The 23825-nt window shown below is 31.3% G+C and overlaps 1 protein-coding gene across 1 annotated transcript; it reads right to left on the bottom strand.

Annotated features, from left to right (window-relative positions):
• Positions 1-44: 44 nt before the first annotated feature.
• Positions 45-23272, bottom strand: LOC129233870 (cyclin-dependent kinases regulatory subunit-like). Its single transcript, XM_054867803.1, has 3 exons — positions 23007-23272; positions 22640-22767; positions 45-261 (listed from the first exon to the last, which is right to left on the bottom strand). The coding sequence occupies exons 1-3, from the start codon at positions 23066-23068 to the stop codon at positions 209-211; spliced, it is 243 nt and encodes an 80-aa protein (XP_054723778.1). The 5' UTR covers positions 23069-23272; the 3' UTR covers positions 45-208.
• Positions 23273-23825: the final 553 nt, after the last annotated feature.

Genomic DNA, 23825 nt, shown 5'->3' with positions numbered 1-23825 from the left:
CAGTAATTTGTTGTGAAGAAAATCACACTACAACAGTTCGGTCAATGTGTTTAACTTTATTGTACATACATTAGTTTTTTTAGTGATGAGTAAATTTTTGTTTTACAGTAAAGAATTTCTGTATGATTACATGACATACAACTTGCTTATTTCGCTAAAAAGCATGAAATTCAATTTAACAGCTATCTTGAAGCAGGAGAATTGAAGCTCAAGGATTTGAAGTTTTATTAAGCAATTTTCTGAACAATAAAATGTGTGGCTCTAAAATAAATATTAATAATTAGTCTAATAAAACATAAAAATAAGACATTACAATGAAACATAGAGCAGGTACAAAAACTTATGTCTACAATGATAATTAGAAAAAAAAAGTTATATTTTTCTTCTGTTTTAAAAAAATATTTATTCAACTAACTAACAATACACTATCTACCAGGATATGGCTTTTGTAAATTATCATTTTGGTTAACAGTTGCTCTGAACTCAAATAACCAAAAAAAAAAAAAAAAAAAAAAAACATCCAGTCCTTGGCATTTATTTGAATTTTGGGTTTTGAATTCAAATTTTAAGCACGAGACTTAAACTTCGGAATCCTGAACTTTTTCCCTTTAAGTAAAAAAAAAAAAGAAAAAAGAAAAAAAAAAAAAAAAAACTTCCTTTCCAGTCAGGGGCAGATCCAGACAGAATTCTCGGAGGGGGCCATTTGGAAAAATACAATGGTTTGGAAAATTTTTGAATTTTACAAAAATCAATACAGCCCACCTTTAACTAGAGCATTTTTTAAAGAATTTTCACTAGGCGAAGCAAGTTTATTAAAGGCTGTAACCTTCCAAATAATTTTCCTCTTTTCTTAACAAACGTGTGCATATATTGCCGTCTCAAAGTGGCATTCCTGTAATCAGTACTGTGATTTAAGAGGAAGCCGATATGAAGCAACCGCAAGTATAATATTAACTCCGAAGTAAAGGGTTTCTCCCCCCGGAAATTTTTCGAATTTGTAGTCGAAGAAACTCATTTTAGATGTTTCTGCTCTAGGAATGCAGTTTTAGACGATCTTTGATGATGTTAGAGGGAGGAGAGATTTAGGGCCCATCTAAGGAAATTTTTCTGATTTCTAATCTTAGAAATGCATTTTAACTGTCTTTCGTAATATTAAGGGCTCGGGTGCGACCCTCCCCCGCCCATTTTCCGAAATTGAAACCTTAAAAACCTTAAAAACATTATCTCCAATAATGTTAAGAAGATGAAGGTTCGGGGTTTCGGATTTTTTTTTGCCATTGTCGAGACAAAAACGCAGTTTAATACGCTCTTTTTGTGATGATACGTGGAGGAGAAATTCGAGGGCCCACATCAAGAAATTTTTTCGAATTTGCAGTCTTAAAGATGCATTCTAATTATCTTTAGTATTGGTAGGGGAGAAGAGGTTTGAAGCACTCCCCTCGAAACTGTAGCTCTAAAAAGGATGTTTTAAACGATTTTAGGTGTTTTCAACGGGAGGAGAGATTAAAAGGCCCATCCCAGGAAATTTTAATAATTTATAGACTTAAAACGCATTCTAGACTATCTTTGGTAAGGTTAAAGTTTGAAGAGATTCTGAGGTCTACACCCAAATTTTTTTCAAAATTGGACTCTTTAAATTGCAACTGTAGGCAGTCCATGATTCATGAGCAACTTTTAGAGGACCAGCAATTTTTCAAAATTGAAGCTCCAGAAACGTAACTCTTGAAGACTTTCAATTATGTTAGGGAGGGAGGAGTTCTCCTCCTGGAAACATTTTGAAACTCAAGCGCTTAAAACAAAATTTAGGCCGATCTTGAACGATGTTGGAGAAAAGGAGAGGAGAGGGACCCTCCCCCTGGAGATTTTTACAAGTTCTTTTTTAAAACATGATTTGTTGACGACCTTTGGTAATATTAACAAGAGGAAGAGGAATAGTTTGGAGAGCACCATATTAAAAAGGGAATGAAGAATAATTACACAGCACTACATAAAAGCCAGGTTAAAATTTAATTCTAACTTTAACTTAATGCACAATCATTAAATGTATAACTTTTTATCGGACACTTACTAACACATATCCCTTTTATTTCCCTCATGGGGAAAGTAAACACATCAAACAAGACGAACCCATTATGCTAAATGAACCCAAATATTTGGTATACACATGATACACTAGATGACCAAAAGTATTGGGACACTTTCAAAATTCACATTTTTTCTCGAGAAATAAAAGACCAATTACTTTGTAACTTTTGTCACATAAAGGGTATGTTCTAGCTGTCGTTTTCCATTGAAAGTTATATCATCCATGCATTTAGGGGACCAGCAACAAATTAAGGGGAAAAAAAGGTTTTTGATCATCGTTCATCGTAAATAGCTGAGAATAAGTTGTAAATTTCAGAAATTAAGAAACTTACTATGTAATGTACAATTATGTTACGCACTTTCAAAAATTACTGATATTCATGAAGATCTAAGCATTTCTTTCAGAACTACCAATTTTATTTGAAGGTTTTTGGCTCATAACGCGTAAAGTTTTCCATCAAAGCTTACCAAACTTCCAGAAAAATTGACAGCACACAAGGGAAGTATAATATTAAAATTTGAAATTAAAGTGTTGAAAATTTGAGGAAATATGAACGTTTAAAGCAATTAAATTTTCTCTGCGCAAACGCGAAAGACAGCAAATTATAACTTTTATAATCTAAGCCTTAACTAGATTTTTGTAATAAAATTTCAGTTTAATATCTTAAAAATTCAAAAAGGTATCAGCGTTCTAATAAGCTAAATTTGAATAGTTTTTGGACAGACTACGAATCGTGAGGGATCGTTCACAAATAATCTGTTTTTATTATGAATAACATTGAGCGATTGCAAGCAAGTGTTGCAAACGACCCCTAACGAGTCATCGCCTATCTAAGATCTATTCAGATTGGGCTCATTATATCGCAGATAACTTTCCGAATTTTTAAGATATTGAACTGGAACTTTATGAGTTGGAGAATCCAGTTGGGGTTTGGATTATGAAAGTTACAAATTGCTATCTTTCGCGCATGCACAGAAAAAAATGAATTGCTTTAAATGTCTATATTTTATCAAATTTTCATTATTTTACTAACAAATTTTTATATTATACTTCTCTTGTGTGCTGCAAATTCGTAGTTCTGAGAGAAATGTTTATATCTTCATAAATTTCAGTGATATTTTCTCGAAAGTACGAAAAATAATTGTACATAGTAAGGTTAACTAATTTCTAAAATTTACTACTTATTCTCAGCTGGTTACAATGAACGATGATCAAAAAACATTTTTGTCTTCCACAATTTGTTGCTGGTCCCCTAAATCCATGGGTAATATAACTTTTAATCTTACTAATATTATATATGCGAAAGTTTGTCTGTATGGATGTATGTATGGATGTATGGATGTTTGTTACTCTTTCACGCAAAAACTACTGAACGGATTTTGATGAAACTTTACAATAATATAGCTTATGCATCAGAATAACACATAGGGTAGTTTTCGTCCCGTTATGGGGGGCAAAACCCCCTTAGGGGGGCAATAAAACACAATTTTTGTATAAATTCTCTAATATTGGGATGAAAAAATACTTGCACATATTTACATTATATGTCCATCGAAAGCTCTGATTTTTCCGCTGAAGATGGCACCTGTTCGAAATTTCTAAGTAGAATAAAAAACGAGTTATGAGCTTTTTAGATCCATGTTTGAAGGCTTTCCTCAACTTAATACAGTATTTAGTGTATCATCTCAACTCCCTGTCGATAGCGACAATTGTTGTATTGTTGACTATCTTTGCTTTTCGTGACTGTTCAAGGCTTTTCTCAAGTCAAATCTTGAAGTAAGATTTTTGTACAAGATTGGCAAATAATACATGATTTGGCTGATGATTTTCCATTTAAACGGAACTTTAATGTAATTAATGGTTTTTATTATTATTTATGCTGATTGAACACTTACTCATTATCCAAACAACCAGCAGATCGCCAAAATATTTGCAGAAAGATTTCCGTAGCTGATGCATTTGGCAGTTTTTTCAACGTTGCTGTTTTTGAAGCCGAAGACTACGTCATAATGTTTCTCAGCTTTCACCATGTAAACAAAATATCGCCAATCAAAGAATTTTCAAAAGACTTTTTTTACTGTGTTAAATAATCCAGCAACTAAATTAGGCAAATCCATAAACAGCACAAAAACTTCCATTAATTTTCCTTTTTGCACAATTTCAAACAATCACCAAATTTTATTACTTATTTCGGTAACATTTCGGATGAAACTGTTTAACGCCATTTTATGGTGACCAAAAATATCTCAGCATCTGGCGACGATATCTCTGTAACGAAAATTAATATATCGTTTTACAAAGTAAGGAAAGAATGGGGGAGCATCATCGAAGGTATCCCGAAACGACTTTCGCAAATTCGGTAAAATCGCACCAAGAGCCACAATGATTGAAATTTCCCGAAATAACTAAAGCAAGTATAAGGGGATTACGAGCGCAGCTACTTTTTTTTAATCACTTCGTACTTCATTAGCCATACAGAGAAGGTTTTAGACTCCATGTTAAAAAAAAAGTATCAACAGATTAATCTTTTTAAACATGAGAAGATTAATTTCATGTTTTTTAAATTTGTGTATATGCTTAAATATAGTGCTTTCGTTTCTAAATCAATACTACTTTGTTCTTTATACTTATTGCTATTTTAGTTTTATGGGTAAGGAAGAAACTCGATTTTTAATCACGTCAAAAAGATGTGTTTTAAATTCTTTCACTTAAAACAGAAAGCAAAAGCAAGTAACGATTTTTTCTAATAATTATTACTGACCCAGGCAACGCCGGGTATTTTTGCTAGTGGTAAATAACAGCCAAAACACACCTTTTATGCGACAAAAGTTACAAAGCAATTGGTCATTTATTTCTCTAGAAATACTTAAAAATGTGAATTTTCGAAAGCATCCCAATACTTTAGGTCGTTTAGTGTATTTTTTAAAGTTTTATGGGGTGGCCACGCCCTCCTCTGTTATTGTTTCCATTCTTGTTAGGGCTTCACATGAATTACAATGAAGTTTTTTTTTTCAATTTAAGCTAGAACTTATATCTTTAAAAAGGCATTTTTAGGCGATCTTTGGGTATACTATAATGAGATGGGAGGTTCAGGGCAGTCCACAGGCAGTCTTTTGAAATTGAGCTTTCAGAAACTCGATTGTAGATGGTTTTCGATAATTGGATTGAAGAAAGAAATTCACGGCTCTGCCGCAGAAATTGTTTTGAAATCGAGCCTTAAAAACAAAATTAATGATGCTCTTTAATGATGATAAGGGAGTGTTCTGGACAATTCCATGGTGTCAGACGTAAAAAATGAAGAAAAGTGTCTCAGTTTTAATTCCATTTACCGAATATAAACTGATCCAAAATGATTAAATTTATTTACTAGATACTTACTTCATCCCACTGAATGAAAAATCATGTTAGTTTTTCAAAATAGATTCCTAAAGTATAAATTAAAAAAAAATTAAAGAGTTGGTGTTGGACGTAAACACACAAATAGTAAAATTGATGGTTCAGTTAAAAACTATTAAAAGTCTGTGAATTGGCTTACATTTTCATTTTAAAAACAGCTTAATTCTTAAGTATACTTTTGATTGAAGCATATTTGACAGTTTTCAAATGATATTATAAAGAAAAAAAATATTTCAAAAATATTATTAGCTTGGCGTTGGACGTAAATTGTTCATGTTGGGTGTAAACTATTGCTCTTAAATGTAAATACAGAGCAATGATTACAGGTATTAATTACAGATTAAATATACTGAAGCAAAATTTATCAAGTAGATTGAGAAGTAGGGTTGGTTGGGGGAAGTTGGTCACTGGGATAAGTGGGTCACCCCCCTATAACTGAAAAAAGCAGAAGGTTTTTATGCTTTTTTAAATTGATCATGTCATGGTTCATCACAATGATTGATTTTGCATTTTTTTTTTGTTTTGTTTTGTAGAATTTTTTTCTAGGTCAGAGAACTTAGTCGTCAAAAAAAAAAAAAAAAAAAAAAAAAAAAAAAAAAAAAAAAAAAAAAAAAAAAAAAAAAAAAAAAAAACGAAAAATATTTTTTGCCTAGTTTAAGCAACATTTTACAAAGTTGTGTTTCTTGGTTAGCTTTTATTAGTTTTTTTATGATTATTATACCTTCATGTACAGTTTAACTTAAAGTGCATACTGCAACCAGAATTTTTGAATTAAATATTATTAATAACTGTTTTAGAGGAGGGGTCCCACTTAACCCGTAAAATTTCACTGTAAGAGGTCCCCACACTAAGGGGTAAGTGGTTCCCCCATAACAGTAAGGATTTGAAAATCAAAAGCAACTCCGCTGAAATATTTGTATTAGTGAAATACAAGACAACTATGATGATTAAGTAGGAATTGATAATTCAGCTACAAAAACTGCTAAAGCTGGTGATTAGTTATTTGGGAAACTTATGTCAAAGAAAACCATTAAGATTTATGTAGGACTAATGTTGATAATGGTTCTTCCTTTGCCAACTTTACATAGATGCAGTCATTTAGTGTTTCCAATTTCTTTTTTCAACTTCTAGTTTTGGCTAATTTTCTAAAATTTATCTTAAACAACTGTATTACATTCATTCAACACACCTTTATATACACGAAATGTTCTCATAAAGGGTACTACTTACCCAATTCAACCCTATTTGTATATACAGTAAATTCACTAAGTTGTTTTTTATGCATGTTTTGATTTAACTTTGAAATTAAAGGCAAAAGTAGGAGAAACATAGTTGAAAACACATGCTATTTAAAGGAATGTAACAGCGTCGGACGTAAAATTTTTTTTACGTCCGACACTTAGATTTTAATAAAAAATATTCACTTGTTACAAAATTAAAATAGGTTACATCAATGAGATTGAAAATTTTGCTTTGTACCCAAAAATACATGTATGTAGCTTTAAAATTATTGGCTTAGCATAATTAATTGCACATTTTGGTGTCCGACGTAAAACACTTATGTAACCCCAGAGGAATTCTTTTACAAATCAAAATGAATTATATTTTGACACATTTTTGCAACATCACCAGCAATACATTGTATCATTAAATGGTTATTCATCTTAATTCATAATATTGGTATGTATTTTTTTGAAAAAATGGAACTTTGAGAGTCACCAAATATGGCTTGAAAATACTCAAGATGTTGTCCTTAGTTTAACCTCCTGTAACTTATTTATAACTGCAGTCATCAAATTCTAGACAGGCATTTCAAAATATACAACTCTTTACCTTTAAAATGATACCTTATTTGTTCAGAAACTTTAATTTTGAAAATTTGATCATCTGGTTGACCTTATTATGGAATTGCGCTTCTTTTGAAAGCTTTTCGAAATTGAAGTCCTAAATACGCATACAGGTAACCACCAAAAATCGGTCACACACCTACACAGAACTTGATATGTCCAGAAATGGTCAAAATGATTCATCTATTAAGCACACAAGTTCGAGAATTGTCACGAATACTACAATTCTACGTGTTAGATATAAGAAAGTAAAAATGGTTTGCGAAAAATAGTTAAGATATTATAAGATCAAGCTGCTCTACTTGCAGCAGTGGAGTCAAACATAATTGAAAATTAGGTAAAAATCATTTAATAGTAAATTAAAAAAAAAAAAAGAAAAAAGAAAGAAATAAAAAAAATAAAAAACTCATTTTAAAAATGATACAAAGCATGGGAGTAAAACAATAGGAAAAATTCAACACAGGTTCTAACTTGTTTGTAAAGAAGATATATTAATATTGGCCAAGCAATGGTTAAAAAAATATATTATTTTAAAAATTTAGATGAGTTCTTATTAATTTTTTTCAGGTTAATGAATAAGTGAAAGGCTGGAGCATAAAGGTTAAGATTCTTAAAAAAAAAAAAAAAAAAAAAATTACTTTATCCAATTGTGACCCCCCCCCCCCTTTCATTGCTGTCATACATGGTCATCGTACAGATCTGTACTAGTTTCAGAAAAATCCATGATAAATTAATACAAAATTAAACCTTCTGACCATTTTTTGCAATAGATTATTTGACGCCATCCTGTCTTCATTGAAAAATCTCTTTTTCAATGCTACTAAATTCTGGAAGGAGTGCTTCAAAAAAGTATTATTCTTGCATCTTACTATTTCTTATTGAATACATTTCAATATTTTTGTTTTCTCCAAAAATTTCGTTAGCAAAAAAAAAAAAAAATTGCCCCTAAAAATTTTGATGGTACATCTTGCGCCATAATCCCCTGCTGTGGGCACCCCTGATCTGAGCTATGACCTCCCTAGGCGGGCCTCCCTGCATGATGTTTTTTTCCCAATAAATTAACCTTGTGTTTTACGTACTGTATATATTATTAGTATACACATATGAAATTAAATATGCAATAATTCATATTTTTACTGTGAATTGTATTTTATGTTTGCGACTAAAATTTTGGGACAGTTTGTAAGTTTACTTATACTGCAAGAACTTATAATGAAAGTTAAAGGCAACAACTTAAAATAAGAATTTAAACACAACAAATTTTCACTCGATATTGTACACAAATGTAGCTGTCATGTATACCTTATTGCTCAAAAAAATTTTCATCTTACCTTGTACTTTGGGCAAAAACAGGAAAATGTTTCAAGGAATAAACACAATATCAAAGGGGGGGGGGGGGGGAGCTAGGTTTTCTTTAAAACTAAACCACCCTAATCCAGTAAAAGAATAGCAAAAATTCTTATCAAGTAAAACAGACTACCAGGTTGGCAAAATTGGGCTGCTGTATTAGCAATTGATTGCTTTTTTGGCATTTTTTAAAGTTCATCAGAAAATGAAAACAAAATTGACAGTGAATATTATCTTAAAACTAATTATTTAGCAAATTTGTAAAAAAAACAAAAAAAAAAACTGACTTTACCACATAATTTCTGTAAATACTGACCAATTTTTAAAATACTGACTTTTATTGACCAGTTTTATGACCTGGTAGAGAGTAAGGCTGGGCAATATACCGATATATCGTCATATATCGATATGTAACAATTACCACTGCAACGATAGAATTCTATCTGTCCGAGTCCAATATATCAGTTGAAACAGAAATACGGGACATAATTACGGAGAAATTGAAATACTGACTCAAAAATACATAACTTTTTATAGTTCTGTGTGATGGATGAGGGCTTGAAATTTCAAGAAATTAACTGCATTATTCAATCAGTTATTTTACTTTTTATTATAATACAAGGGAAAATTAACTACAGGGCCGCCGAAGATCAAGGTGGACCCATTGTCAGATTGGTCTCCGGATCCCACCCCCCTAAAAAGTTTTCAAGAGCGGGGCCCTTCTAAGGACCGCGACCCTAGTTTCTGACAAGGCTGATATGGCCTCTCGTGGGGCCTGAAAAGTGAATGCGTGTTGGTTAAAAAAGCATCTTAATGCAACAATTAAAAATTAACCAATAGAGGTATCAACACGGTTCATAATTCTAATTAAACGTAAACCATTGATTTACGTAAACCATTGATATATATTTGGAATAAAAGGTTTGCGAAATATACTGAACAGAAATGTTTGTATTAAAAAAGAAATGAAAAACGAAAAAAACCTAATGAGATTAAATAAAATACACTGCCAGCTCAATCATTTCCATCCGAGCTGTCGTATCAGAAAGAGCACATCTAAAAACTGAATGAAAATAGTAGCTTTATCTTTGATATTAGAGTCATTCCATATAAAATCAACAAATTTTCAGAAACATCCGTGCCGCACCATTTCAGATTTTGATGAAATTTGGTTGGTAATATGTACTAACATCATGTACTCCAAAACAGTTTGTTTTATTTCTAGAAAATTTTTTTTTCCTGAGATATAGCCCTTTCTTTGCTCCGCAGATGCGTAAAATTTGCTTTTTTTTGACCTTTCTCCTGGGAACTGTAGTGGATTTATTTATATTAGTCGAAAGATCAAATACGGGTTATTGTAAAGCTAAAAGAATGAACTTTTGTTTGTGCATAATAAAAAACTATTTAAGTTAAACCTAAAAATAAAAATTTCAAGGTCAAAAGGTGGTTAAAAAACTGCTGTTTTGGTTATTTTGGGCATGAAAATAACAACGAAGGACTTTCACTAACAGGCTAATTTTTTTTTCTGTTGCACTTAGGTATACATACTAGAAGCAGAGGAAAAATTAAGCTACTACTGATAGTCCTTCATTATGAAAAAATTGCTTAAACTTGAGAAAAAATGAAAAATGTACTTTTTCACCCTCCAAAAAAGCCCGGTAGGTAAGGGAATAAAAATCTAAAAATGCTATAGCAAAAAGCCGTCACATTGCCCTTTAAAACAAAACAAAAACTGTCTTGTTATTCCAAGGCGTAGAGGAGATATAAGCGTTTCAAAACTGAAACTTTTTTTTTTTTGAAGCACAAGTTGGAATATTATGAGTATTAAATGAATCTACTTTGTAAAATTTGTTAATTTTTCGATATAATTAGTCACAAAACCGATTTAAATTAAATCTAATAACCACTTAAAATTATGTTCTATTTGGTATTTATAGCACAAATGGTTTTATTGTAAAGTGTAAACATTTTTTTTTTAATTTTGGATTTTAGTCAACGATAATTACCAATGTCGCAATGCAAATAACGAATTAGTTTTCCAAACGACATAGAATTAAATTTCCAGATAATGTAAGTTTCTCATAAACAACTCAGCTTCTGCTTTTTCTCTCAAGTCTTTTATTTGATTTGACAATGCAGCGCTCTTAGAACGAAACCTTTGTTACAAAAGTTAAGTTGTATGATGGAGGACTCTTGTTCTATTGGAATCTTTACAAAAGAGATATGTCATAAATTACATTACCCTAAACATTCAAAATTACATACAGTTCTTGAATTCGCAGATGAAGATATAAAATTATTTTCAATCAGAACAGGATGCAGTGATATAGAGAATGTTTGTACTTTTCATAGGGAAAAGTTTTTGAACAGATACTTTTATATTTATGGAAAATCTTGCTCCGACCCCTACAATATTCACTCAAAACCTATTAAAAATCCCTAAGACAAACATCAATTGAACTTTCAATGTGCAATTCTAATCTGAAATTAATTCCAGGAAAAGTGTTATGTTCAAGATGTTTGGACAAAATTAGAACCTCTAAACGAGACACAGATAGTGACATTGAAAATGAGTGCTTAGGCTCTTTTGAACCGAAACCTGCTATCGTCAAAGAAGTAAACAAAGCTTGCATAGTCCTTAACATTTCTCCAGTAAATGCACAGAAGCGTTCAGTTGAAGAAAGGGATTCAATTTTAATGAAGAAAGTTAGTAAAATAGCTAAATCTGCAACTGAAAAACTAAGTAAAGCCTTTGATTTGAACATTTCTGCTGGCAATGAGAATTTCTCACAAAACGTGCATTGTAATTTAGCTAATGAGTATGAACAACTAATTCACAAGCTAAAAGAAAAAATGAAAGGTGCATTTTCTACACAAGAAAAAGTAAATATTTTAAGTTTAGTTCCTAGTAGTTGAAGCATTGATAAAATCCAGAGGCAATTTAACGTCAGTGAGTACCTTGCTCGACAATTCAAATATTTAGTACAAAAAGACGGTATTCTGCCAGAAATTCGAAAGAATAAAGCCAGGAATAAGCTTGATGAAGACTCAATCAAAACTGTACATCAATTTTACGAAAATGAGGAGAACAGTATAATTCTGGCCGGACAAAGAGACTGCATATCAGTCAGAAAACCTGACGAAGAAAAAGTTAATGTCCAAAAAAGGTTAATTTTATGCAGCCTTAAAGAACTTTATAGAGCTTTCAAAGAAAAATATCCTCTTACAAAGATAGGGTTTTCAAAATTTGCAGATCTGAGACCTAAATTCTGTATTCTAGCCGGAGCATCTGGAACTCATTCTGCATGTGTATGCATCATCCACCAGAATGTAAAACTAATGCTCTCGGCCTTGAAATCAGACATGGACTACAAGTATCTCCTCACTTGTATGGTCTGCAACACTGATAAAGATTCTTGTATTCTTGCAAAGTGTAGTGAATGTGCAGGAACTGATAAGCTGCGGGAAATACTTGAAAAAGGATAGAAAGATTTTGAAAAGGATGAAACAGAGATAAAATTTTCACAATGGGTATCTACCGACTGCTGCGAGCTGTCAACCAGTCTTCTTCCTTTTGCAGAATATTTGGAGAAGTTACATGAAATGTTAGAGAAACTTAAAGTTCATCATTTCATAGCAAAAAACAAACAGAATTCATGAACTTAAAGAAGAAAGATCTGCAAGAGAAAGAATGCATATATTAATGGGGGACTTTTCTGAAAATTTTTCTTTCATTATACAAGATGAAGTACAAGCATATCATTGGTCAAGCAACCAAATAACAGTTCATCCCTTTATGTTATACTTAAAAGAAAATGAAGAGTTGAAAAACCGTTGCTTTTGCGTAATTAGTGACTCATTAGAACATAGTACTGTAGCTTTTCACGCTTTCCAGAAATTAGTAATTGAAAATTTAAAGGCATACTTTCCTGATCTGAAGAGAATAATTTATTTTTCTGATGGGTCAGCTGCCCAGCACAAGAACAAGAAAAATTTCATAAACTTGTGTTACTACCAGCAGGATTTTGGAATGAAAGCTGAGTGGCATTTTTTCGCCACATGCCATGGAAAGGGACCATGTGACGGTATTGGTGGGGCTGTTGAAAGGATTGTGAAGAAAAGCTAGTCTTCAAAGAACATTAGAAACCAAATTAAAAATCCGCTTGATATGTTTGAGTACTGCTCAAAAAATATCAAAAATATTGGATTTGTATTTTGTCCAAAGTAAAATATTGAAGACACTAAACATCAATTGCAGGCAAGGTTCGAACTTGCAATTCCTGTCCCACAAACAAGAACTTTGCAGTTTTGTTCCTGTCAGCCTCGGGATTCTTCATGTCCGTTTGCCATCTCTGAAGAATTCAAGGCTGTTACTGTCAACAAAAACATTCCAGTAAAACGCTAGACACAAAACTGTAAACACGAAGTAAAAACTAAAAGCAATTTTTGTGTAAAATTATATTGTGTAAGAATGTTTACTTAAACCTGAACGTCATTTATTGTACAGAATTTTATTTCACTATATTTCAGTTAAATTTACCTCAAATGTGTTTCATTTGGTAACTAGCATGTTTTTTTTATTTTTTTTTAAACATTGTATCAAATAGCATGCAGACGGTCGTTTTGTATTATTTTAAAAGCTTATATCTGCATTTTACCAAGAAATAAAAGGAGAGTTTCTGTTTTGTTTTAAAGGACAATGTAAAAACTTAGCAATGTAAAATTTTATCAAGTGGTTATTTGATTTATTTTAATTATGTTTTGTGTCTAATTCTATAGTTTTTTACTGTAGCAGTTTATTGGAAAATGTCGTCTGCTAGCTGAGGGCATTTTTTTTTTTTTTTTAATAAACAAATTTCACAAAGAGATTCATTTAACGCTCATAATATTCCAACTTGTGCCAAAAAAAACCCCCCTAAATGTTTCAGTTTTGAAACGTTTATATCTCCTCTACGCCTTGGAATAACAAGACAGTTTTTGTTTTGTTTTAAAGGGCAATGTGACGGCTTCTTGCTATAGCATTTTTAGATTTTTATCCCCTTACCTACCGGGCTTTTTTGGAGGGTGAAAAAGTACATTTTTCATTTTTTCTCAAGTTTAAGCAATTTTTTCATAATGAAGGACTATCAGTAGTAGCTTAATTTTTCTTCTGCTTCTAGTATGTATACCTAAGTGCAACAGAAAAAAAAATTAGCCTGTTACTGAAAGTCCTTTGTTGTTATTTTCATTCTCAAAATAACCAAAACAGCAGTTTTTTAACCACGTTTTGACCTTGAAATTTTTCTATTTAGGTTTAACTTAAATAGTTTTTAATTATGCACAAACAAAAGTTCATTTTTTTAGCTTTACAATAAGCCGTATTTGATCTTTCGACTAATATAAATAAATCCACTACAGCTCCCAGAAGAAAGGTCAAAAAAGGCAAATTTTACGCATCCGTGGAACAAAGAAAGGGCTATATCTCAGAGAAATTTTTTTTTCAAGAAATAAAACAAGCTGTTTTGGAGTACATGATGTTGGTACATATTACCAACCAAATTTCATCAAAATCAAAAATGGTGCGGCACGGCCCATTTGTTGATTTTATATGGAATGACCCATTATCATAAGAGGGAAATTTTTTTATTCCGATCATAACACGGTAATCGAATTTTAAATCGTAATAGCCAGCAACCCTGATTTGAACTTCTCGGCAGACATTACTGTTAATGCGCGGATATAGTGTTTTTTGTGAAAGTTGTATGCATTAACATTAATGCGAGGACATAGTGTTTTTTGTGAAAGTTGTACGCATTAACGTTAAAGCAATGACATAGTGTTGTTTGTGAAAGTTGTACACACTAACGAAGATGGAATTGAGTTCTACCATTCACAAGTATGGGTTCTTGGTGAAAGTTCTACGCATTTTCAGAAGAGTAACAAGTACCATGATTGAAAAAGCTGAGCTTGTCGATTGATGACATTTATTGGATGGTTTACCAAGATTCTCTAAGACCGTCAGATGAAGATGAAAAGTAAGTAAAATTTTTAAGCATTTTTTTTATTTACTAATGTAACATAAATGAATAATATACATAACTAGTAAATTTTAAAAATTATGAAAAATTTCATAAAAATAAAAATTTTTTTTTAAATTTATTTAAAAATGCCAAAAAAAGAAGTTTACTGCATTAATTTTCATAATATTCAGATTTTTTCAAAAAAAAAAAAAAAAAAAATAAATAAATAAATAAATAAATAAATAAATTTTTTAATTTTAATTTTTTTCCCCAAAAATATTTAAGTTACACATCAAATTGCAGTGCATTTATAGCTGCATTCTTTAAAGATTTATTATTAGTATTTTACTTAATCTTACTCTACTAAAAAGTAAAAAGTCTTAAAGCAAAAGCTATTAAGTGACTAAAAACAAACTATTTAAGACATCAATATGAAATATAGTTCAAAGTACATTCAAATTATTAGACTGCTCAAATTGAAAGGTTTAAATAAAATATTGAATTGAATATTTAAAATCTTTTCGTTGCGAAGCATTTTTGTCATGTATTGAGCTATACCATTGAGCATGCCCTCCTCCCCCCCCCTCCAGGAAAGTTTTGAATTGGAGAAATATTATATTTGGAAATGTTTTTTGTTGTTTTTCGATCCTTACCACCCCTCCCCTCAAAGGATATTTTTGATATATCGATATTTGGAGAGCGATATATCGCAGTATTAAAATTCTGATATCACCCATTCCTAGTAGAGAGACCTTCCCCTAAAAAATTTTGAAGTTAACTTTTAAAACGCAGGTTTTAAAAGATCGGTAATGCTTGTGGGAGGAGAGGGTTGAGAAACCTTTTTCGGTTGCTCTCCCCCGGAAATTTTTTTGGAATTGAAGTCCTAAAAGTGAAAGTTTAGATGACCTTTAGTAATATCTAAAGGAAGGGGGGGGGGGGGAAACTTGAATTTTCAATTTTAACAAATAAATTTTATTAGTTTGATGGGGAAAAAACCCAGCTGTCATATAGTAATAAATTTTGAGAAATAAGTCCTAGGTTGTTATTTGTGCACAATGGGTTTTTAATCATGTTCATTGCAGGGTGTTGATGATTTAAATCAATTTCATTAAATCAGCGATTTCAATTATTACTTAAATCAGGGATGAGAGTGGTCAGAGAGCAAAAAGGACGAAATCCAAAAAAATTTCGTAAAAGGGATGATATCCAAAAAAATTTCGTGAAAATTTTAAAGGTAATACGTATTTAATTAAGTATAAGTAACAATTTTGTACAATTTGCAGCATCGTACCATTTCTTGTAAGAGTGTTTATTCTTAAATAAATCCACATTTTTAAAAAGAGGCAACAATTTCTAACCCCTGAGTCCTTGAACAAAGGGTTGGGGGAGCCAGAGGTCAATCTTGGCTGCATCACACAATAGTGTCAACATTTCATATTTTTTAGAAAAAAAATAAATTTTTTTCATTAAAAACATTTCAGTTCATAGTGTTAAACGAGTGAGAACATAAATTTTAAAATTAGGTCTGTTTGTAAAGTAAAGATTTACAACAGAGAGAAAAATCTAAATTTTCTTCATGTGGTAGGACATACTTTTCATAGTAAGAATTGAAAATAAATATATTTGTTTCAGTACGTTACCACCCTATAGCCACGGCTAAGGCAGAAATACAAGAAATACACCGCAGCTCAGTCAATTCCAGCCAAGGACTGAAGTTTCGTGCTTATTAGCACTCATCAGCCGGCATAGGAAATAAATGAGCTGGAGGTGGAAAACCTCTTAACGAAGCAGAGTGCCAAACAAACTAGTAGCTAATATAGAATCAACACAGACCAGACGAGTGACCGAAGCAATGGTTCTGTTCAACTTGAAGATTGAAGGCAAGGCATGGTAATTTCAGTAAGTTACCGCCCTATAGCCAGGGCTAAGGCAGAAATACAAGAAATACACCACCAGCTCAGTCAATTCCAGCCGAGGACTGCAGTTTCGTGCTTATTAGTATTCATCAGCCAGGCATAGGAAATGAATGAGTTGGAGGTGGAAAACCTCTTAACGGAGCCAAGAGTGCCAAATGTGTTGATTTTATATTAGCTACCAGTTTGTTTAGCACTCTTGGCGCCGTTAAGAGGTTTTCCACCTCCAGCTCATTCATTTCCTATGCCGGGCTGATGGTGCATTTCTTGTAAATATATTTGTATATAAACAATTGGTTATCTTTTTCCTTGCATTGAACCCAAAATTTGTTTTTAAAAACTTCCTAATACGGTTTCGGAATCAAAAGTACAACTTGCAGCTGTCTCATTTAATCAGGAAATCTCAAAACTTTTAATAGGCTGTACAGCCTAAACTATTTGAGATTCATCATGCATATTTTTTACTTTCATAAATACACAAAAAAAAGTTACCATGCCAAGTTTTAATAAATTCGAGACTGTGAGTGCTAAGCTATGTTTCTTGATTGACTTTGGCATTTTTTCTAAAATAAATTAAAGAAATAAAATATTATTGAAATGATGAATAAAATAAGCAGATATAAGGTAGCATATAGTAAATAACCACCCAACATTAAAAATAATTGAAATACGTGCAGGATGCAAAAAAATTGAAATCTCAAACGAGGCATGCAACTTTCGGAGCAGTACGTGTTTGATGTCGTTGACCAAAAATTTTTAAAAATCTTATCTTTTTCCGATTTTTGAGCAAAATAATGCTTGAAAGAGGCAAAAAAGGAGGAAAAGTTTTAAAAACCAACAGAAAAAGCCGAAAAAATCTCATCTCTGTTAAATGATTTTTTTTAACTAAAAAAATAATTGATTTAAATCATTTTTAAACTTAAACCTTAGAAATTCTTTTTAAAATTCTGAATTTCCCAAAGGTTACCTTTTTATTAGTCAGAGAAACTGTTCTAACTTAAATTGATTTTCTATGAGTTTTTATCCGCATTTGACCATTTTTATCTATTCAAATACTCTCTTACTCAGTCTGAAAATTTGAACTTCCAATCACTTTTGAACTTTTTATGCACCAGCATAGTCTGCTGGTGCATCAAAAAAGTGAGAGGTCAAAGCAGCTATTTTAAGTCTTTTTTTAAGAAATCAAAACATCCAATCTGAATAAAAGAAATCTGATTACATTTTTTTTCAAATCCATTAACTTCTCAAGAAAGTCGTAATTTTTTTTATCCTTTGGTCCGTCACAGAATGCCAATGACTCTTATTAGGAGTAACAGTTTTAAAAGATAGTTTAACGGAGGTAAACAATAAGGGTCAAATCAACCAATCACTCAAAATGACCATCTCAGATTTTCATGAAACTTTCAGGGATTATACTGTTTGACATTCTAAATTCAGATTTACTTTTTAAAAAATCTATCTTTTTTGGTTAATGAGTTATTAATTTTTTAAATGTGTAAAAACTCACGTTTTTTTACTCATCTGTTGTGCTTAAAAATGCTACAATTTTAGTTCTATAGGGTCAATATAGTTGGTTAACAGTTCATTTTAAAGAGAATTGCATGAGCTTTAATTTGACATACAACTTGCATATTCCTCTTAAATTTTTAATATATTTTTTTTAATTTTAAAATTTAAATTTTTTAAAAGTTAGTGTCATTTATAGTTTATTTTATTAGTTATTTATTAGTTATTTCATAGTTTATTTTATTAGTTATTTATTTTAGTAAAACATATGTTTTTTAATATGTTTTAATAAATACATCCTAAAAATTTCAGAGTGGGGACATGATGGGATCAGCAGTTATAGCAAATAATGCAATGACACTTTTTTTGTAAAAAAAAATATATATATATATATATATATATATATATATATATATATATATATATATATATGTTTTTTATTAGACATTTTTTTAGATTATTTTTTTTTACTTTTTTAAAATCATATTTTTTAAATTAATCTCTTACTTTTTAAAATTACTTTTATTTTAAAATTTTTTTAAAATTATTTTTTAATTTTATTTTTAACTAAGCAATTTCTAATTTGGCAACATTTTATTTCAAATTATGATATAAATTAAAATATAATTAAAAATTGAAAATGAAATGCATTAAAACCATTTAAAGAACAGGCAGATCATGCAGCAGCTTGTTTACACACATGTTGAAACACTCCCTGACATGTTCAAGCAGGTGTGTGACACATTAAGTCCAATAGCTGAAGGAAGCTATTCAATCTTATTCTGGCTTTCAAATAGTAAAGTAGGTTGTGTTTGATGTATTGATAATTGTGCTTTTTTAAATTTTGCTTAATTGTTTGTTTTAAAATAGATGTTCTCATATTTTAATAGTTATAAAAGTTGATTATTTAAAAATATTTTTGCGCAAATTTTCAAGAGTGCTTATTGGAATTTAATAATAAACTTTTAACCAAGCTTTAAAGAAAAAAAAATGACTGAAGCAAGGACTTCAAAAATTATTTCTTTGTACTGCTGCAATCCATTTAAGAAGCCTGGACATGACTATTACAAGAAAAATTTAAGAACTGTGAGTAATAATGTATCAAAGCATCATAAGGAAGTAATTAAAGGCTATAAAATATGTGATACTTGCTGAAGAGCTGTACAAAAATTACCTTTAGTTACCTCAGATTATAAAGAAAGTTCAGATGAAGCTCTGAGTGAAACAGATCATGAGACTGAAATTTCAACTCCAGAAAAGTCTAAAGCTATTAAAATATTAAATGAAAGTCTTGGAGTAATTGATGAAACTCCAATAAAAAAAATTTGTCTTAGTGAAAAGAAGTACCCCCAGACAAAATTAACTAAGATCACTGAAGTTTTAGGAACTCAACTATTTGCATAAAATACACCGCCAGCTCAGTCAATTCCAGCCAAGGACTGCAGTTTCGTGCTTATTCGCACTCATCAGCCAGGCATAGGAGTGACTGAGCTGGAGGTGGAAAACCTCTTAAAGAAGCCTAGAGTGCCAAACAAACTGGTTTGGCACTCTAGGCTTCTTTAGGTATTTTTATGTATTGAATTCTACTTTGTGTTTAGACATTTCAAAATTAAATCCTCGAAGCTTCTGTGCTAGTTCTGTTTACTGAACTTTGAAGGCATAAAAGATAACCAAAATTTAAGATTTTTTTGAAATTTAAAGGTTTTTTAATTAATTGAACTATTTATAGTTTTACTACAAAATGTTTATAATATTATTTAAAAAAAAAACTAAAACATGTATATTTTGAAATAAATTTAAATTGTTAAAAATAGTTTTGTGCATTTAAAAAAGTATTTTGGTACAGATGTGATATACCCCCCCCCCCCCCTTGGCGAGGATAGAATTTTTAGCTCATTTCGAAAATCGCCAACGTTGGCGATAAAACTTTTTCCGGTAGCCCTAGTAACCCTGCAGAATATACCTGGGAAGTACAGATGTGAACTAATTCTTTTCGCACGTGTCCGTGGAGGTAGGACCACATATGTTCCGCTCTTAGGGGGATTTTACGACGTGGTGTTGTTTCGTGCAATATACCTTACAGGAATGCTTATTTTGTGTTAGTTTAAATTCAGTAGTTGTGTTTTGAAGTAAAAACATTAGAAAATACCAGTTTCTTCAAACTTGAAGGTTAATTAAAAGTTAACTCCAACGTGGTGTGTATCTGTAACGTGCCATTGTCATATGATGTATTGTTTTAGACTGAGTGTGAATATTTATACCATATAAAAAGGTAAGTTCTTTATTTTAGAATTCAAAAAAAACCTCTCACTTCCAAAATTCTTTGTTTTTACAAATCCTTGAGGGGTTCTTGTAGTATTTTTACTGTATGTAAATTAATTTTACAGAAATAGTACGGTTATTTTGTTCTAAAAGTTAATTCTTATCGATGCCACGAATTATTTAGACATTCTATTAACGTTCCTCCTTTAGGTACTGAATTTTATGTTAACAATTGAAAGTTCTTTCGGTTGTACTCGTAAAAATGCTGAATTTTATTAATAAATCTGCACAATAATGGTGCATATTTCACACTTAAAACTGTGTCATTATTGTACACTGAACGGAAGGAGCCACCCTTGGGTGTCTCCATGAAAATATACATAACTGTGACCATACTCCGAATGTAATGTATATTAACAGTCGGAGGGATAACGGACCGAGCGGAGCGAGGTCCTGGCGAGCCAGAGGTCTCATAGTACTTTCGTAATGAGACCGAGGCAGGGCCGGCGAGCCGAGGTCTCATTATGAAAGTACTATGAGACCGAGGGCTCGTATCCCGGAGAAATTATGAAAAAAAAATTAATGCATTAATTTCGACTTGTAATTAATACAATAATTTATTTCATTGTATTTTAATATATTTACAAAAAACCCCGGCCCTGTACATTTTTGAAGCATATATTCGTGATGCTTTTTGTTGTGCTTTTATGTTGTTTTTATATATATTGTGTTCTGAAGTGCTTTGATCATGTTTTCTTATCTGATTTTTTCCTGTTGGCGCTAAAAAAGCATCGCTAAGAACGATGTATGACATATGTCGTCATACATCGTTTTCTTGGCGACGCTTTCTTGGTGCCAACAGGAAAAAGTCGCCAAGGGTGGAGTATATCACATCAGTTCCAGTATTTTTTATTTATTTATTGTTTTTTTAATTTTTAAACAAAAATGCTAAGTAGCACCATTGCAATAACTGCTGATCCCATCATGTCCCCACTCTGAAATTTTTAGGATGTATTTATTAAAACATATTAAAAAACATATTTTTTTTCAAGATTTTTAAAAAACACCAACTTTAAAAAAAAATATTAAAAATTTAAGAGAAATATGCAAGTTGCATGTCAAATTGAAGCTCATGCAATTCTCTTTAAAATGAGCTGTTAACCAAATGTATTGACCCCATAGAACTAAAATTGTAGCATTTTTAAGCACAACAGATGAGTAAAAAAACACGAGTTTTTACACATTTAAAAAATCAATAATTCATTAACCAAAAAAGATAGATTTTTTTAAAAGTAGATCTGAATTTAGAATGTCAAACAGTTATAATCCCTGAAATTTTTATGAAAATCTGAGATGGTGAATTTGAAAATAATATTTTTTTGGTTGATTTGACATGGAATGACCCATAAAGTAAGAAATAACAAAGCAAAAAAGCACAAATTGCAGATTTTTTGCAGACACGTGTTTCTGCATTACAAGGAATGCTTTTTTCAATGCAAAAGAAATGAACTTATGGATGAAAAGACATCCAACAAAAGTTTACTTTTCAGCACAAAGCTTTTTATTTATCTTATTGGAGGCAAACAATCTTTGATATATACAATTTATTAAGAGACTTAACATATTTGCATGATCAAAATTACCATTTTTAATCCCATCACATTTGTGATTAAATACTTGATTTTGGTAATAATTTAATGAATTGCATGACAGATTTATATTTTCGTGTAAAATTTTTTACCAACCAGTTAATGAATTTGTAGTCTTTAAGGTTAATAATTTATTTTTGAGGTGGTGATTGTAAATTATTTTTTCAATTGCGATTATTTTCCTTTTATTCACCCGACAGTTATTCTAAAAGTCCCTGTCGCATGCATTTGTAATTGTTAACATGTCATAAACACCACATGATATATTACAGACTGTATACAAATGTATGCAGTCCACTTTTCTGTTGAGCCGGATGGTCATCAGATTGTGATGGAGATCCCATATAAAAATGTCATAACTCCCAAAAGAACAATTTATTGGTGCAATATAAATTAATTATTAAAGAACTAATTAGTTAATCAAAATAACTATTAGATAATTTTTGATTATATTTACATAATTATTTAATTTTAATATATAATTTTTAAACATTTTTTTTACTCCTGGATTAAATGTCTGGAACCACCCCATCCCCCCTCTCCCCACTATGCCCCTGAATCAGGGGATCAAGCGCATTTTAATAACCCAAAGCATGGACATTTAGTGTTAATAATAATAGATTATTTAACGAACCTGGTGAATGAACCATATAATGTGTCCAATAAGGAGATTGTTGAACACCAAGATTACGCCATTCAGTTTCTGTCATCAAATGATTTCGAGGAACAAGTTCTGCAACATCAGCAGGAAGCATGACATGTCTATTAAATGAGAAATTAAAGATAGGAAACAATTAGTCTCATAGCTGACTCACATTTTGATAATTAAAAAAAAAATCCCTTGCAATTGCTGGATAAAACTTTTAGCATAATTATTTTTTTTTTAAATAAGAAAATAATGCATAAAAAAAGTAATTCTCATGCATGAGTTTGTACATTTTTACACGATAAGGCAATTTACGATAGATCGAAAATTTGCTGGGTTAGTTATCAATAATTACCTGTATTCATACTTATCATCAAAATATTTATCTGAATAAAGAATATTTGTTTCTTCTGACATGACAACCCTATTACAAAACTGCGTCAAAATTTTTTGGTCACAGAACTTGCTATCTATTTCAAATAAATTAAATTATTATTCTCACGGTATGAAATCCCGATTCATTCATTGGCCATTTCTTAGCGAAGGCTGACAAGCAGCTGTACAGAAATTCTTATATTTACCGCCATGTACACAACAACGAGTCTATTAGGCTCTTCTGCGCTTCTGCTTTTCACTCTGGGTGCGTGCGCCGACCTCGATTGATAGGTCTACCGGTGACTAACCGCAGCGTTCTATGATCAACCGGTAGACCTTAATTTAAGTTGGATGATTAGTTGACTGAAGCACATGACATTTTTGACCAATAAGTATTTTTTACCTGCATATGTTTATTTATTCGCGTTCTTAGTCTCACGTCATTAGTTGTCACGTGATCAGTATATCGGTAGCTACCGATCAAGGTCGGTGAACGTGACATTGGGCTAACGTTTGACGAGCTCTACCGGTAGCTTCCGGTTAATTAATCACGTGACAGCTAATGAACACGTGCCCCAATCCACCAATCAACAGCTTAAAATGGTAACCGGTGAGGTAACCGATAGATGATAGAAAGCTGCGGTTTGTAACCGGTGACTAACCGGTAGACCGGTGAGGTTCGTCGAACGCAACCTTGGTTACATTTGGTTGGCAAAAACCTTTTGCTTTCAGAAGAAAATGGATAAAATACAAAAATAGGGGAAATTTCATCTTTAAACCCCTCTTTGATGTGTAAACT

Source organism: Uloborus diversus, chromosome 1 (assembly GCF_026930045.1).
Source record: "Uloborus diversus isolate 005 chromosome 1, Udiv.v.3.1, whole genome shotgun sequence".
NCBI classification, from domain to species: domain Eukaryota; kingdom Metazoa; phylum Arthropoda; class Arachnida; order Araneae; family Uloboridae; genus Uloborus; species Uloborus diversus.
The sequence above is the reverse complement of the archived record's forward strand: the minus strand, read 5'-3'. Positions and strand labels throughout refer to the sequence as shown.

Bases quoted from the DNA above. Each gene is read 5' to 3' on its own strand.
- LOC129233870 (XM_054867803.1), bottom strand. From the start codon at position 23,068: ATGTCAGAAGAAACAAATATTCTTTATTCAGATAAATATTTTGATGAT. The intron at 22,768-23,006 runs GTAATTATTGAT...CTCATTTAATAG, and splicing joins GATGATAAGTATGAATACAG to ACATGTCATGCTTCCTGCTG. The intron at 262-22,639 runs GTTCGTTAAATA...TATTTATTTTAG, and splicing joins TTATATGGTTCATTCACCAG to AGCCACACATTTTATTGTTC.